The sequence below is a fragment of the Eucyclogobius newberryi genome, unplaced genomic scaffold, assembly GCF_026437365.1.
Source record: "Eucyclogobius newberryi isolate DKJ021-1_F unplaced genomic scaffold, fEucNew1.0.hap1 SCAF_12, whole genome shotgun sequence".
In the NCBI taxonomy this organism is placed as follows: domain Eukaryota; kingdom Metazoa; phylum Chordata; class Actinopteri; order Gobiiformes; family Gobiidae; genus Eucyclogobius; species Eucyclogobius newberryi.
The window spans coordinates 5672699-5688618 of record NW_027315746.1 but is presented as its reverse complement, the minus strand read 5'-3'; the positions used below and the strand labels follow the sequence as shown (position 1 = coordinate 5688618).

At 40.7% G+C, this 15920-nt stretch overlaps 1 protein-coding gene across 1 annotated transcript in view; it reads right to left on the bottom strand.

Moving 5' to 3' along the window:
* Nucleotides 1–221: 221 nt before the first annotated feature.
* The window catches only part of glis1a (GLIS family zinc finger 1a), a 33173-nt gene continuing 17474 nt past the window's right edge, over nucleotides 222–15920 (bottom strand). The window contains exons 5-9 of the mRNA XM_072440436.1: nucleotides 13187–13319; nucleotides 11789–11923; nucleotides 7650–7797; nucleotides 6252–6317; nucleotides 222–363 (exon numbers count right to left, since the gene is read on the bottom strand). Of these exons, the coding sequence (XP_072296537.1) occupies nucleotides 226–363; nucleotides 6252–6317; nucleotides 7650–7797; nucleotides 11789–11923; nucleotides 13187–13319 (620 nt within the window). The 3' untranslated portion in view covers nucleotides 222–225. The remainder of the gene's footprint in view (nucleotides 364–6251; nucleotides 6318–7649; nucleotides 7798–11788; nucleotides 11924–13186; nucleotides 13320–15920) is intronic.

Below are 15920 nucleotides of genomic sequence, written 5' to 3'. Positions count from 1 at the left end.
TCTATAATTAAAACTGTTCAAATTAAAAAAAAAAACAACCAGAAATGTTTAGAGTATTCTCCCATCCAAGAGTCTAAAGTGACATTTCTGCACTTTTGAGGTTCATTTCATGGTTCATCAGGTTTTGGGCCACATTTGAACCTCAACCAAGACCTTAGCACATTCCTGACGCTTTGTGGAAATATGGTCCGGACATCGTCATGGAGACGATCCTCTCGGTATCGATCACGAGTCCAGGTAAACGGAGTAGAAGTGGCTGAGGCGGCGGTCGACTCCAGCGCTCTGGAACAGGAACTGCTCATCGGGACTGAAGCCTCCTCCGGCCTGAAGGTCCAGGAGCAGGTCCAAACCTACACAACCACATGACAACCACATGACAACCACATGACAACAACATGACAACATGACAACCACATCACAACCATATCACAACATCACAACCACATGACAACCACATGACAACATGACAACCACATGACAACCACATGACAACATGACAACCACATGACAACCACATGACAACCACATGACAACATGACAACCACATCAGAACCACATGACAACAACATCACAACCACATCATTTACACACACGGCAGACTGTGACGCGTGTTGTGGTTTTCTGCTTTGTCGTCTTAAAAAAAGAACCACAATCCTCTAAAAACATAATCAACGAGTTTAAAAAATCACAATAATCGATACAGCAACTAAATGAACAGATCAAAATAACGTCAAAATCCTCCATCAGACAAAAATGTACTGTTTTTAGAATGAAAATGAAAATGAAAATGAAAATGTTTTTACAAAATAAAGGCGCACACATTTTGTTTCAATCTATCTGAAATTATTGCAATACATTATTATTTTTTAAATCTAAATAATATTGCTATAGCAGTACATAACAGCCATATCCCATAATGCATCGTGTTGAGCGAGCTACAACCAGATCAAAACTGTCAAAGTTTCAGTTTCAGCGTATTTAAATCCTGCAGAATCCTGACACTAGGGGGCAGTCATGACCCTCGGAGAACTCAGACGACATGAACTCTAAACTTTAAACCTGGGTCGTACCAGTGGAGTGAGGCGCGCAGGGCTTTGAGAAGAAACCGCTCTGCTCGAATCTTCCGTCTTCGCCCGGCGTCTTCCCTTCGGCGTAAATACAATCTGAAAAACACCACGTACCATTAAAGGAGACGCACGACTGAACGCGCTTCCTCATCATTAGCTTACTTATATATATTCTGAGCGAACACTTCCTGTATTGTCCTGCATTTGAGGCTCGAGTGCTCGGAAAATGTCTGTTTTCACCCACCCCCTATCCCCGCCCACAGCTCAATACTTAGCGTAGAACTGTTCAAAAATGTCACGTAGGCATTTCTCAGCGATAATAACAAGTAGTTGAAAATCTGCTGCTCGTGACAGTGAAATATCGGGTCATCATCAAGTCTATTGTTTGTCTGTTTTCACCCACCCCCTAGCCCCGCCCACAGCTCAATATTTAGCGTAGAACTGTTCAAAAATATCACGTAGGCATTTCTCAACGATAATAACAAGTTGTGACAATGAAATATCGGGGAAGTCAATGGTTTGTCTGTTCTATATGAGACGTATTATCATTTCAGTTTTTTAGTATTAAATTATAAAGTACGCACATCAGTATTTTACATTTCACTCACTGTAAACCACAATATCGACCTAAAACAGCGTAATAATCGAAACATGTCCATTGACTTCCTGTTGCAGATCTGATAAGCCCCACCTCTTCCCAGTGACGTTTCCGCGGCTCTATTCAAACGACTGTCGGGTAAAGCTAGCTTATACCTGACGACATTTTCTGATCGTTCATGTTTATTGCTGTTCATTTCACAAGCAGCCGATCGTCATTAAAGTTGTTTTTTCATGATAATTTGTTCTTTTAGATCAATATTGTGGTTTATAATGAACAAAATGTGAAATAACGACGTACGCATGTCATAGTTTAATGCTAATACCTGAAAAACACACCTTTTTTCATAGTTTTGCCCGGGGTGCGACTTATATTTATACTTATATACTTATACTTATACTCCAGAGCTATTTGTCATTTTCAACACTTTCATACTCCAGTGCGACTTATATATGTTTTTTTTCTTCTCTATTCTGCATTTTTTGGCTGGTGCGACTTATATTCCAGTGCAACTTATAGTCCGGAAAATACGGTAATTAATACATCTAATAAGGCATTTGTTGTTCTAATGATTTTAAAGCGTGTGACGATAACAACAACGGTGTGACAGTTTTTTTTTATCATTAATAGAAATAAAGTGAAGGTCAAAGGTCACCGTGCACTGGAGGGAGCGGGGATCGAACCGCAAACCTCCGTGTAATCAAACAAACTGCTGTGTAGAGAGAAGAGTGTGACACGTACTCGGCTGCGGCGAGAACACCGGGTGATGGCTGTACGTTGTTTTGGAGAAGGTCTGAAGTCGAGGGTCCACGACGTCCGAAGACGAGACTCGATTCCCCTCAGAGACGAACATCGACGCGCTCCTGTTCAAAACGAGACAAACGCACGTGAAATTCAGTTCTCGAGCTACATTTCAAACCTAAAAGAGTCTGTGTATAAGGATAACGGAGGAGGAGGAGCTATGGACCGAGGAGGCGGGTGGTTCTGCTGCTGCGGCGCTGATGAAATTCCAAATAATATTGATCTTGCAAGTTATTTTCTTTTTAAACTGGGCGTATTCTGCATTCCCGTGGCTTTAATCGACGTTTAAACAAGTATTTCACATTTTCCAACTTAAAATAATGTAGAGTTCATTCGGAAAGTACACGCGAGGTAATGCATGTAGCCCTTAGGCAACGTGACTGCGACGTGCCGACAGATCGATGAGCGTCCGAATTCTAACGTGTGACGCAACAGTCGAGGGGGGAAACTTCAAACAGGTCTGAGTTGTGAGGCTCAGAGAAAACATCCTCGTAAACACAGGATTAATTAGAAAAAAACTGTGAATAAAGCTAAATATAACGTTTTAAAGCTAAAAAAGAGGCTCGTTTGCACACTGTTTGTCCTTGAGCGAGGGTTGGAGGGTGAATTGACTATTAAACCACTAAACGTGGCTTTGTGCAGCAGCTGTGTTTTCACTATCGACAAAGACAAACAAGAAGAGTTTATGGAGCGCTCTGTTTTCTGGAATGGGACGGCGGGGGGCACTGTCGGGGGACGAGCACTGCAAAACACCGGCCACGAGCGGCTCCTTTCTCTCGTTAAAGGGTCATTAAAAAAAGTGCTATTTCGAGAAGTGACCAGTAAAAATACTTCTGAATTTCCCTTTTAATTTGAGACTTTTCGACAATAAGATGTTGCATTTTCAATCAATTGACTCAAATAATTTAAATGAAGAAATGAAGCGCTGCACAGACACAGATCACTTGAAAATGCAAAAAGTATTTATATATTTATTTATTCAAACAGTATGATGACATAAAGTGGAAATTGATCCTTTTAAAATATGTAAATATGAATAATTAATGGAATGTTTTGGGACGTAAAAGGAATAAATATGTCTTTACAAAGTCTAAAGTTACAACTAAACATGAACCCAAAAACAATCAAATCCAAGGCAACTTGAATAGAACACTTTAAAAACAACACTTTAGTTAACTAAAGTATTACCACAATTTAAGTAGCATTTTGGATTGGTCTTGTATATAAAATGTGATTAAATAAACGGTTTTAAGCTATTTTAATGCAATGTTACAAATTCCCTCAAGTACAAGCACATGTTTAAAAAAATCCCATAAAAATATACACAATGACATGAGTTGAATGAATAACATGAGTTTTCACTACTTTCCAGCAGAAGTCGCTCAAAAGATAACGTTTTTTGTTTTGTTTTTGGTGGTTGAATCCTGCTCTTTGTGTTTGTGTCCTTGGGCCAAACACTTCACCTCCTTTGCCTTCACAATCTGAATAAACAGATTTATGAATGTGAAAAAGTTGCCAAAAAACCCCAAAAGAAATCCAAACCTTCTAAAAAGTGCTATTTTTGCAGTGTCTTTTTTGGGGCGAGCGACGGGGGGACGAGCGAGGGATGGGGGGGGGACGAGCGAGGGACGGGGGGGGACGAGCGAGGGAGGGGGGGACGAGCAAGGGAGGGGGGGTCTCCATCTCCTCCGCTAAGGAATGTGCTGACTGACCTTAAAACTCTGACTCGGCACAGAAACAGACTGAACGAGAGAGAGAGGAGAGCGAGCGAGAGAGAGGGAGAAGTGAGTAAGGATCGAGAAAGAAAGAGGAGAACAGAGGAAGAAGAGAAGAGAGAGAGGGGAAGAGGAGAGGAGAGGAGGGAGAAGTGAGTAAGGATCGAGAAAGAGGAGAACAGAGGAAGAAGAGGAGAGAGAGAGGGGAAGAGGAGAGGAGAGGAGGGAGAAGTGAGTAAGGGATCGAGAAAGAGGAGAACAGAGGAAGAAGAGGAGAGAGAGAGGGGAAGAGGAGAGGAGAGGAGGGAGAAGTGAGTAAGGGATCGAGAAAGAGGAGAACAGAGGAAGAAGAGGAGAGAGAGAGGGGAAGAGGAGAGGAGAGGAGGGAGAAGTGAGTAAGGGATCGAGAAAGAGGAGAACAGAGGAAGAAGAGGAGAGAGAGAGGGGAAGAGGAGAGGAGAGGAGGGAGAAGTGAGTAAGGATCGAGAAAGAGGAGAACAGAGGAAGAAGAAGAGAGAGAGAGGGGAAGAGGAGAGGAGAGGAGGGAGAAGTGAGTAAGGATCGAGAAAGAGGAGAACAGAGGAAGAAGAAGAGAGAGAGAGGGGAAGAGGAGAGGAGGGAGAAGTGAGTAAGGGATCGAGAAAGAGGAGAACAGAGGAAGAAGAAGAGAGAGAAAGGGGAAGAGGAGAGGAGGGAGAAGTGAGTAAGGGATCGAGAAAGAGGAGAACAGAGGAAGAAGAGGAGAGAGAGAGGGGGAGAGGAGAGGAGAGGAGAGAGAGAGAGAAGTGAGTAAGGGATCGAGAAAGAAAGAGGAGAACAGAGGAAGAAGAGGAGAGAGAGAGAGGGGAAAGTGGCAGGGAAAATGGAAAGAAAGAAAGAAAGAAAGACGGGGGAGCGGGAGCGAAAGAGGGGGAGATTGTACATGTAAAAAGAGGAGAGAGAGAGAGAGGAGCTGGTGAAGGACAGGAAATAGAAGAGGGTGAAAAGGACAGATGAATCCACAGTTTGATGTTCCTCTGAGGAGGATCTGCTTCTCTTTCATCATTTATACATCTCACACACTGTCGTTAAAATGTATCTGTGATTAAAAAAGCAGAATATCACGTACAATATATCGATATATCGCATGTATCGCAAAAATGTGAGATTATTGCGTGGTAGCTCAGTGAGGAATGGAGCTAACTTTCTACACACAAAAAATCAATATTAAACGTTTGAAAATGTGCTCAGAACTAATCATCTGTGTGTTTACTAACGAGCGCAAGATGTCGCTAAAACGTTGTTTAAAGGCGTTTTTTAATCATGTTCTAACACTGTTCATTCACGTTCGTGTCATTCATCGTTTACGAGATCGTCTTCTCCGAGCCTCAGAAATCACGCCATTCGAAACTGTCCAGATTTGTGACGTCAGAGGCAGATTCCTGGTTTTAAATCCATAAATCAAATCGCATTGGTGCTTAAATGATCACGTGTGAGGTTTGCTTACGTGTAATTCCCTCTGCAGCCAGAAGATGGAGCTCTAACTGAGCTCTAACGTGGGAAACGCCCAAACAAATTCATATCAAAGACATGATTAATTTTAAATTCTAACACATGAGACGCCAGGGCAGAAACAGCAGGTTTAAAGGACGATAATAACACGGCAAATCACGTCATATTTGTCCTTTAAAATCTCTTAAAATGGCAGAGTTGGAACATTTTGCCACATTTTAAGCGTTGAACGTGCTTTTTTCGATGAAAACAACCGCGTTATAAACATGAGTTACACAAAGCTGCCAGTCTTTACTCTTAATGTATTCAATTTTCTAAAAGTCCAGGGAAAAAATTATGGTGAAATTTACTGTCGAAGCTCCACGACTGAAAGTACGAGCGTAAACCACTTTGACCCAGTCGTAAATGCCTTTAAAACAACCCATAAAAGCCATGACTATTATTATCCTGTTGTAGCAACCGTTAAGTCCAACCCTGTAGGGTCTTTCCTGTGATCGACCGCCCTTTACTGCCCCCTAGAGACCGGAGTGAGTCCGGTTTGCACACGTGCGTTTCCCGGGACTCGTCAATCCGCCAAACCTTGTAACCGAGCTGGCCCGTTCCTCCCGAACTCTCTCGACTCCGGGACTCGCCTCCAAAACGCCTCTAAAAAGTGAGACATTCGGCGATTTCTTCACGCGAATCCGTCGTTTATCGGCAACGCTCGGCTTTGTTACGACTTTCCCACGTCAAACCGCGTTAGCGCTGAGTCGACGGTCGCGTTTTCGCCGCCGGGGAGGAGAAAACGAGCGCCAAATGTCATCAGATAAACGAGTGGAGTGAGAGAGAAAGACGAGGATGAGAGAGAAAGTCTTAAATCATAGAAGACATATCGTTTTACCTTTGAATTTCCACTTTAAACACTTAAATTCAACCATATTTCATTGAATGTTCAAGAGGGAAAAGCTAAAAAGAGAGAGGACAGAGTAGTGTCTTTATCGACCAGGATTTTTATGATTTGACTATTTATTTTGGTGGGAATATAAACATTTATCTGGACGACGGCAGAAAGAAGAAGACAGAGTGAGTTTGTTGAAGATTTGTGCGCCAATAGTGGGTTTTGTCTGTCGTTTTACGTACAAATAGGCAATAAATAGTCTTGTGTGTGAACTCGGTTTAGTTTTATGAGCTGCACATGTTTTAATTTAAGACCTGAAACGAAGTGTGGACATTTTGTTACTGTTTTAAAGTCCATAAATCATCTCCAGACTCGTTATGTAAATTCCTCCCGTCTAATCACGATCAGTACGACCGCGTGCTGAGACCAGGAAGTGAGAAACCAGGAAGTGAGAGACCAGTGTGAGAGAGAGAGAGAGAGAGAGAGAGTAAGAGAAAGAGAGAGAGAGATATATATATATATATATATATATATATATATATATATATATATATAGAGAGAGAGAGCGAGAGAGCCTTAAACTGTGTGTAGTTCCCTCTGCAGCCAGCAGATGGCCGGTTAGTCCAGGGGGAAACGGCAGAGATCCAAATGTGATTTTGTCTGTGAAAAACTACATATACTTTTATATACTGCATATACTTTTATATACTACATATACTTTTATATGCTGCATATACTTTTATATACTACATATACTTTTATATACTGCATATACTTTTGTATACTACATATACTTTTATATACTACATATACTTTTATATACTACATATACTTTTATATACTACATATACTTTCATATACTACACATACTTTTACTTTAAAACACGAGATGCCGAACTAAAGGTTCTCGAGGGCACGTTTAAAGGCCCATAACGACACAAATAATGCTCAATGTTTGTCCTTTAAGTCGTCACCAGGCAGCGGAGCCTTTAAACGCACCACATTTTATACTTTATTAAACGTTTTCTCCGTCCAATCCCATTAACTTACAGCAGAGTAATGTTATTCTACAGTTACTCTGACTTGGCTCCGCCCCTCACCTCCGCGCTGATAAATCGTCGTAAAATGTGAGCGTTTTGTGCTTCGATGACTCCAAACCACAAAAATTCAACCCCCGTTTTTTCCTCATTTTCCTCATCAGATAAATCCCGTCGACTCGTCCGGTTCGAGGCTTGTGTTTTCGCAGCTCTGAGAAAACAAAGCTGTCAAAGCGTCGAGGGGAAAATATGATGCGTGAGCGGCGTTTGGAGAGCGAGTGGGACAACTTTACGATCGTGTTGCGTTTCTTTTTTTGAGGAATGTCGGGAATCCAAATGCGCTTGGACGGTTGCGAAACGGTCTAAGAATAACTCTGTTGCGTAAGCGCCGAACACGACCGACGTTATTCACCAGGAGAGATTAAGTTTGCGGTCGCCGGAAATTCCTTCCGACGTCGACCTTCGAATCGATGACGCAATGAAAAGAAATGTACCGTATTCTCCTCACTATAAGGTGCACTTAAAAGCCTTTCATTTTCTCCAAAAAACCACACTGCGCCTTATAATCCAGTGCGATTTATACCGTATTATCCGGAGTATAAGTCGCACCGGAGAATAAGTCTCACCGGAGTATAAGTCTCACCGGAGTATAAGTCTCACCGGAGTATAAGTCTCACCGGAGTATAAGTCGCTCCGGAGTATAAGTTGCACCGGAGTATAAGTCTCACCGGAGTATAAGTTGCACCGGAGTATAAGTCTCACCGGAGTATAAGTCTCACCGGAGTATAAGTCGCACCGGAGTATAAGTCTCACCGGAGTATAAGTCTCACCGGAGTATAAGTCGCACCGGAGTATAAGTCTCACCGGAGTATAAGTCTCACCGGAGTATAAGTCGCTCCGGAGTATAAGTCGCACCGGAGTATAAGTCGCACCGGAGTATAAGTCTCACCGGAGTATAAGTCTCACCGGAGTATAAGTCGCTCTGGAGTATAAGTCGCTCCGGAGTATAAGTCGCTCCGGAGTATAAGTCGCACCGGAGTATAAGTCGCTCCGGAGTATAAGTCGCACCGGAGTATAAGTCGCTCCGGAGTATAAGTCTCACCGGAGTATAAGTCGCACCAGCCAGAAAATGCATTATAGAGAAGAAAAAAACACATAAGTTGCACTGGAGTATGAAATGCGGTTGCAAGTGTGAAAATAGCAAGTAATATCACATATAAGTCGCGCCGGAGTATACGTATAAATACAAGTATAAGTTGCACCCCGGCCAAAACTGTGAAAAAAGGTGCGACTTATAGTCCGGAAAAAACGGTAAATGTATTAATTCTGGTTGTGCTCATTGACCTGGAAGCGATTTTGTGTGGTACACGTTTTGTTTCGCTTAAGGAGTCTAAACCATTCAGAGCGTGTTATAATCCAGTGCACTTTATAGTCCGGAAAATACGGTATTTGGTTTTTTATCGTATATTCGGGGGCTTCCACACCAACAAAATAACTCAAGAATTCCACACAAACAAACACATTTTCAATCATTAACTCATTGAATCTAAATGTTAATAATTTTTCAAGTGTTTATAGCAAAAATCAGGCTTTTCCGTTCACAAAGTCGTAACGTTTATTTGAATTAAGCTTCACAAACGGCAAAAATCATGGTAAAGTTTGTTAAATATCTGTAAATGAAGTGACAAACGAGTGTATTTCTGTCATTATTTGTGGGTAAAAACCTAGAACTTTAATCAAAAATGCAAATAATCTGTCGTAACGATCTTTTAAATAAACAAATAACGTAAAATACAACAGTAAATGTGTTTAATCCACTCTTAGCCAAGACTTTTAACTTGATTCTTGTCATATTTTGTGATGTTTTTCAGGCAAACATCGAAATCACATTAAGTTCCACTTCACTTTTTGTCTCCAAACTCTCAAACCAGAAAAACAAAACCTGGATTTACAAACATGTCGTCTGGAGTGTTTAAACGGTTTCACGCTCGACTCGAGACGATGACGGAATCCACGAGGACTCAAACGATTAAAGAAGTGGAAACGTCTCGTCCAAAGTAAACACTGAGGATGAGGTCAGAGAAGAGTTTAGATTCAAACCTTTTATCTGGAGAGAAAAGCAATTAGTCACTTTAAGAGGACGTTTCTATCTGTTAATTACTCACTTTAAGAGGACGTTTCTATCTGTTAATTAGTCACTTTAAGAGGACGTTTCTATCTGTTAATTAGTCACTTTAAGAGGACGTTTCTATCTGTTAATTACTCACTTTAAGAGGACGTTTCTATCTGTTACTTACTCACTTTAAGAGGACGTTTCTATCTGTTAATTACTCACTTTAAGAGGACGTTTCTATCTGTTAATTACTCACTTTAAGAGGACGTTTCTATCTGTTAATTACTCACTTTAAGACCACGATTCTATCTGTTAATTAGATATTAAAATGAAACTTCTCTTGTAGTTTTAAACTTATGTAAATGTAAGAAAAATGTACAACAGGTTTTTTCATCACGTTAAATGTTAAATTTTTTAACATAAATAAGGCTTTTTGTGTGTAAAAATGGCCCGAATTTCACATATTTTTGGACATTTATTGTTGAATTTTAGAGAAAAACACATTTACAAAGGGGATTTTTAATATCTTAAAGAGTTTTTGAGTTAACTTAATACGACTGAAATTGGTGTTGAAAATGTTTCTAAAATTTTGCGTTAAACTTGAACAAATCAGGTTTAGAATTAGATATCGACAAATCCTTCTGTCACGTTCTTGTTCAGGACAATATTGTGAAGTTTGGTGTGAAAACAGCCTTTAAAGTTACAAGTCTCTTATAAATCAATGGATGACGTGGATTAAATAAAATAATAAAACATCTTCAGGTGATTCCACATGAAAACTAAAATGTTGCGAGTGTAAATTGGCCAAAAAACCCACAAAAAAACAATAAAAATACAGTTTTGCCTGTCGCATTCGGGTTGAAATCGGTGACGTTTAACGAGTGTAATTATGTCTGAGGTGAGCATCGGGCGGAGTCCCCGGAGAGCACGGACCCCGACACGTGAGGGCGTGTTGACTCTGGCTCCGGGGTCCGGGCCCCGGCACGTCGTGAGTAAAGTGAGGATTCTTCCAGAGACACACACGCTCTGGCACAAGGGTCCGACACGGCACATTTACACTGGCAAACTGCAGCCGCGAGCTAAAAAAACATTTAGAAGTCATTTCCAAACTGCAAGTGGTCAGAAACGACACATGTGCAAGTCAAACAAACTGAGGAGCCATTAGCATTAGTTAAAGATTATTCTGTTCAATTATATTAATGCGTAGAGCTCCGTTTGAACGCTTTAGTGCTGCATTAGCTTAAGGCCAGACACTACAGGCAAAACACACGCAATATTCTGTTTTATTTAGTTTTAACTCCAAAAAATGAGGTGAAATTTGACTTTTTACAGACATTTTCAGTAAAATTTAGTTTCACTGTTTAGTCTAATAAGATATCCAAATTCAACTCTGTAAAGCAAAGCAAGTGTGTAAGTTTAAATCTTAAGTAAATAGCAGAAGAGGTTTCAAAATGATATTACGGTACTTCAATTTCATCTGAAGAAGCACAAAAAGAAGAAGATAATAACAGTATGTACGTATACAATTTCATATCAAATAATTTCAGTATTACAGGACAAATATTATGCATTCTTTGTATTTTTTAAAGGCCAAATACAAACTAATGTATAATATTTGTGATTACATTTTTATATTAAAGGACAAATATGATGTGTTGATTGTATTCTTATTGGCTTTAAACATGATCTTCTACCTCTGCTTTGCCATCTCCAGATTTTAGAACTTAAAATAATGTATGCATCCTATTGAAAACCACACATTAGCTAGCTTACCCCGACATGCTAATGCTCAGGACGAGTTTGGAGACGATTCAGGGACTCAAAAACAGCACCTGAAACCTCCAGATCTCTACCTTTAAGAGGCAGGTACGAAACAAGCGTGAAAGAAGCTAAACACGACGCCAGGTATGTTTTCTTACACATTTAACTCCAAACTCTCTTTTCAGCTGCTCATCTTTTCACGTTTATCGTCGGTTCTGCTTGAGCTCGTCTTGGTTTTGTCCATAAAACTTCACACACGGATCCGCAGACCTCAGCCTCGGATCCAAAACCATTTCCCCCGGAGCTTTTGCCTCGGTATCGTTTTCACCCGGACGCGTATTTTTCAACCGACGTGATTTCACAGCCCATCGGAGATTTGAGGCCGTTTCTTCTCGAAATCCGATAAACCGCACGACCAAACCCCAAATGTGCGGCGATCGCGATGGAGACGGTCGATTCGAGTCTGCAACCGCTTAAACACACAAGCGCCATGTGTTCGGCAGCTGGAAGAAATGACAACTGTGAAATGTTTCAGAGGGAAGATTTAATGTTGTCATGGTTTGTCGTCCAGTCCTTTTCCTGACATTTACACAACAACATCAGACTTTCTCCGTCTGTGGTTTTAAAGCCGCGCTAAGTATTCATGACGTTTCTGTGCGATTCTGAGCTTCTAGTGCTCGCTTTGATCAACGGTTTTGTCAGTTAAACGTCCGCGTAAAGTCATTAAAGGCACTCGAAAGCCCCGACTGCCCCGTCAGACGTCACCGGGCAGGAATAATGTGACATTTGTGAAACAATATGTCTCCAACCAGCCGCAATTTAACTCTATTACTGACGTGTGACGTTTGTTTGGCATGATCCCATATGTATCTATGTAAAAGAAACGTAAACTGTGATGGCTAACTTCACTCTTTAAGGCAGGCATGTCCAAACTACGGCCCAGGGGCCAAATATGGCCCTCAGACCTTCCTGCTAAGTTGGTCCAGTACTTTTTACTGTAAAATGTAAGCGTTTTGATGTTATACCACCTAATATTAATTTTCCAAGTCTTATTAAAGGTGTGGAATGCAACATTTTGAATGATTAACTTTGTCATTCAACAAATTCAACATTATCGGGTTGTTTGTGGCCCTCTGCTCCAAATAAGTTTCAAAATTCGGCCCTTGGTGAAAAAGGTTTGCATACCCCTGCTTTAAGGCCTCGTTGTCTAAATGTCTAAAACGTTGGCAATCTAAGGGCAGATGGAAAGTGCCAATATAAATCTTTTAAGTCCTAAAACAGGAAGCTGAAGCACCCACAAATAAACAGCGTGTATAAAAAATACTTAACGAATAACAAAATTCAGGAAAATGTGAAATGTTCTTTCCTGGTGTTGTCACGATGCTAACATTTCAAACTCGACATTGTTACCAAGGAAAACGCTCTTTTTGGACTCTTTTTACACAATAGAACGTTATTTTCAGCACTAAATAATATGTTCTTTATGTTACGAGGTCTTTAGTTCTCACAAAGCTCACGATCGTTCTAAAACTGTTCAGTGAAGGATCAAATCTCATCATGTTTATGTGAATTTGATCATTGTTCAATCAATTCGCGTGCGATTTTCGACTAAAAAAATGCATTTATTCCAAGTTCATAGTCCCGCGCCTGTCGAAACAAACCTGGAAAACGACTGAGACTCTGCACTAAGCGCGGTGTTAAAGACCAAACGTTCTGCACGACTCACCCGTCCACACCGTCGTCCGGGCCGGTGACCGACGCCCGCCGCTCGTACTCGTCCTCCAGTCCTTCGAAGCCGGGGACGCCGTTTGCCGTCGGGGCCGCGAACGTCGACGCCGTCTGAACGCCGCTGTAGACGCCTGAGAAACACGGGATTGACGTCGAAATAAGAGGCCGTACGTTAAAAAGCATCAAGATCTTACTCATTTAAAATGGATAAAGGAACATGGTTTACGAGGACATAAACACACGATATTGTTCTGTTGGAAAAGACGTTGCAGAAAAGAGCATTTCACCCTGGAGAGACAAAGAGACCACGAGAATGGACTGTTTAGCAAGCTTTATTCGTGAGTTATTTGGCGCTCAGACCCCGGCGGAAGACGATGCAATCATGGGCACTCCATGATCTATTTGTTTTAGATGTCTACCCTCGGAGCCTGGAGACTGGTGGTGGTAGATGTGAAGAGAAGGTAGAGGATGAGGGGAATGCAGAGGAGGAGCTGGGGAGGTGGTGGGTCGCAGTACGGTTTGAGCGGCCGAGCCATCTGCCTGAGGGCTTTAATGTGACCGCCTGGTGCTGATTGGGAGCGGGGAGGAGTCACTTGAGAGCGTTGATTGGGGATGAGGAGCAGGTGCGGGGGCCATGGTACAGACGCCCCCTGACCTTTCACCCTCCATCTTGGCCGGGAAAAACTGCATAACCTCTTTGGGATAAGCGCAGAAACCTGGGAGAGTCCATGGTGAAGTGAGGGATCTGACTCTCACAGACGTACAGGCCACGCCCGCTTGAGTGCGATGATGGCGCTGGGGAGAGGGGTCCATCCATGGTGGCCTTGACGTAGATGGGTGGAGTTAGGTCTTCCAGGCTGAATTTACGCAGGCTTCATTTGTCAGTTACTATAGAAATATTGAGGGATAATAACAATGACTTATGATTATTGAATTGCATGGTGTTGTTGCAGAGGCTGACCTTGTGTGTGATTGGCTGCTTTTGTTTTGTTTAAAGAGCCATGTAGCTATAGGACACTGTCTTCTTTGTGCTTCTTCTATTTATCTTTGCATGGATGACTAAAACAAATGAAATTAAATATCAGTGTCTAAATATTGGCACTCTTTGGCGCACTTTGGCTCAACCTTTCTTGTATAAAAACGACTTTTTGCAGAACCTAAAACGCAACGATCAAACTGCATTTTCAAATAACGACGCTTGAATTTAAAACTCGATACGAAGGAATAGACTTAATTATTTACACCGTTTTCGACACAATGATTTGATTTCCGTGACTATCTGACAGCGAAGAGTTTGTATTTTGGACTGTTTTGTGACGTATTTTGATTTTATTAGATGTATTTGTGCCAGTTGTAAATATAAATGCTAGTTTTACACCAATAAATTCGCTGTTTGTGGAGAAAAAAGTTGAAAAATCATCGGAAATAAGAAGCTACTTTTTTTACCCTCAAATCATTTATTCAACAAAATAAAAGTGTTCTCATAAAAATAAATAAAAATAAGTTACATTAGATGAGTTTTGGCCCTGTGCTTTCTGGGGAATTTCCTAGTGTGATGTCATCAATAATAAACAGGAAGTAAAATTATAAACCTAAAAAAATTTACAATTCAAATATAAAATGTGTATAATTTTTTTAGTTAAATTCTAAATATATTTATCTTAACTGCATTTTAGTTCAATGGGTCGTCCAACCTGTCAGAGGCACATCAAAAATTGATTTATTAATGAAAAGTTTAAAAAAATGTGCCAAAGCAATTAAATAAACAGTAATTATACATTTACAATAACAGTTTAACCATTTTCTACAGCAACGTTAAACTCATGGTCTGTAAATCACACACTTTAACTCAGTATTTGGTCATTTTTATACCTTTATCCTGAAACTCGATACACAGACTTATTCCCCTGAACGCACCGCACGCCTCAAAGCATTGTGGGTAAATCACAGCGTTGTCGGCAGTAATTCTCCTGGACAGTAAAACTCTGTCTGCTGCCAACGTAAGGCCTTCTCCAGTCGGACGAGACGACAACCTTCTGGTCCTCGTTCAACCGTTGACAGGGAATGACGAGACGTAAAAGGGAAACGTGAACGACGCGAGGAAAACTGCCAAAGCAAAGGACGAAATAAACCAAATTTGATGGACTTTTGGAGCGGAGATGAGGACGCAAATAGTTTGAATCTGTGTTAAAGGTGCACTGTGTCACATTTCACCTGTTACTTACTTTATATGTCGTTTCTTTGTACGGAATATTCCACCTTTAACACATCCATCTTGCATTTATTCAATTACATGTGTTTTTATTGCTGAAAAATACCTTTACAAATACTCAAATGCAGAGGTATAGATTGTTCTCCACCATAAAAGTTACATAGTGTTCCTTTAAAGAAGACATATTATGCATTTTCCATGTTAAAAAATAATATATGTAGATCTTTATTTTACATTTGGTTCATTATGAGCATCACTATTGGTTTAAAACAGCTTGTAACAACTGATAACGGCCAATTTTAAATGTAAAAAGTTGTTATTTATTACGTTTTCTTCGTTCAAGTCCCTCTGACTTGGAACATTTTACACAATTCACCTTTTATATAAACATTTAGCAGCAAAACTCTTACTAAGAAGCGGTCAGAAGTAAAAGTGAGCAGGCGGAATAAGGTGAATTACAGTTTTTTGGCACATTTTCTGCAACTTTTCATAAATCTGGCACACTTTGCATAACTATTCA